We start from the raw sequence: 1,682 nt of genomic DNA on the forward strand, positions 1-1,682 counted from the left end.
CTTGAGGTAGGTTTTAGCAGTTGTTTTCAACTATTTTACAGCTCCAAAACTTGATTGTCTCTAAAACCCCCTAATCCACAGAGAAATCAGGCACCATATCTAGTAACCATTTAAACCAGATGTGTAGTAATAGAGAGAAGGTGTAGGCCAGGTTCTGATCTCACCAACCATAACACCCATCCACAGGACCCAATAAAAGGTACGCTTTCCCTCCCATCCTGGAAGCAGGATGTATTATTCTGGGAATCAGAATAAGCAAAGCCCGCCGGCCCACTCCCCCACCCCCGGTGCAGCTGTGACCATAATCTGCCTCTCTTGACTTTAAAGGTGTATAAAAACCTTCTCACCCACCAATCCCCCCGGTTCTATGGCATGACCTTCCCTTCTCATCATACCTCAACATGAACCTCTCACAATTCACTTACCAATCCATAGACAGCTGCTCCAACCCCAAGCAGAGGGCTGACTGCAATGATAACCAAGGTCAATTTCCAGCCACTGACAAATCCCAGTAGGAATCCACACATAAAGGTCGTTAAGCGCTGGATAAAGATTGCTACTTGGTCAGCAATAGCATCATTAATTTTGTTAACATCACTGGAAAAAAAAAACACAACAAAAACGAACACAAGATTGGCAAGCATATCCTTTGTTTGTGTTGCAGATGTTGGCCACGTTTGGGTTAATTGCTTTTCCTTGGAGAAGGCCGTTCCTCACCCCTATTCTTTCCACCAGCACCCCTTCCAAAGACCCCTGGGCTACAGTGAGAAAACCTGGTGCTTTAGCAATGGCAGAAGGCTTTTATGTATAAATACTGCAGAAAAGATATTGTCTTTTCCCAGGAAAAGTCGTCCTGCCAGCAGACTCATTCACTAGCTGGTTCATAGTACTGTGTCCCAGCTGATTCAAAGGAGGGGGCAGAGACATCCCAGCTGGATACAGCTATCTGATAATGGGAAAATCCGTGTAGCTGATAATGGCGTTCCTCCCAGCATGGGGCACTGAGAATGTACCATACCACCTTGCTCGGAGGGGCAGGAAAAGGGAGGAAGGCTGTAACTCTCTTCTAGTTCCACCTTCCACCACCCCTGAGTTCCTCTCTCCACCCTGTCAGGTAGCTTGTTCTCTAAATGAGAGGGAGAGTGGGAAAACTGAAGAGGGCTCCTTTACCACTGTAGGCAGCGGGAAAACATGACAGCTCTATCACATGGGGGACAGAGGTACAGCAGCTGACATCATTCGACCCCCAGGCAGCTGCAGAGCTCATTTGTGCTCTCTTACACATGGCTAACAGAGAAAAAATGTCTCAAAACAAAACAGTCATTATGCTTTTGCCAGTCTTGGCTACTACCTCACCCCTGAGATTAGAAGCCTGGAAGAAAATAGGAGAAAGTGGTGTTGAGGTTTAAAGTGCAAAGTTGTAACTCGTTGATATATGAAGTGAAATTACTGTCCTCTGTCAAAAAATTTAAGAGTGTTGAGTTGAAGAATGTGTTTATATTTCTTCTGGAGAATGTTTTTTGCAGTCAGGAAGCTTTTTGTAGGCACAGGACAACATTGTTTGAAAAAAACAGGGAACTAAGTGTTACTTCTCAGATAAACACATGCTCAGTTCCTATTTTTTGCCAGAGAAATTCTTCACAGCGACTTTCACTTGGCATTTGTTCTTCATAAGAAGAACA

The 1,682-nt window shown here is 44.6% G+C and overlaps 1 protein-coding gene across 3 annotated transcripts in view; it reads right to left on the reverse strand.

The window, feature by feature from the left end:
* The window catches only part of ABCB11 (ATP binding cassette subfamily B member 11), a 50,801-nt gene that overhangs the window by 33,380 nt on the left and 15,739 nt on the right, over positions 1-1,682 (reverse strand). For all 3 annotated transcript variants that reach the window (XM_075431180.1, XM_075431179.1, XM_075431181.1), the window contains exon 8: positions 426-597. In XM_075431180.1, coding sequence (XP_075287295.1) covers positions 426-597 — 172 coding nt within the window. The remainder of the gene's footprint in view (positions 1-425; positions 598-1,682) is intronic.

The sequence above is a fragment of the Opisthocomus hoazin genome, chromosome 9, assembly GCF_030867145.1.
Source record: "Opisthocomus hoazin isolate bOpiHoa1 chromosome 9, bOpiHoa1.hap1, whole genome shotgun sequence".
NCBI lineage: Eukaryota > Metazoa > Chordata > Aves > Opisthocomiformes > Opisthocomidae > Opisthocomus > Opisthocomus hoazin.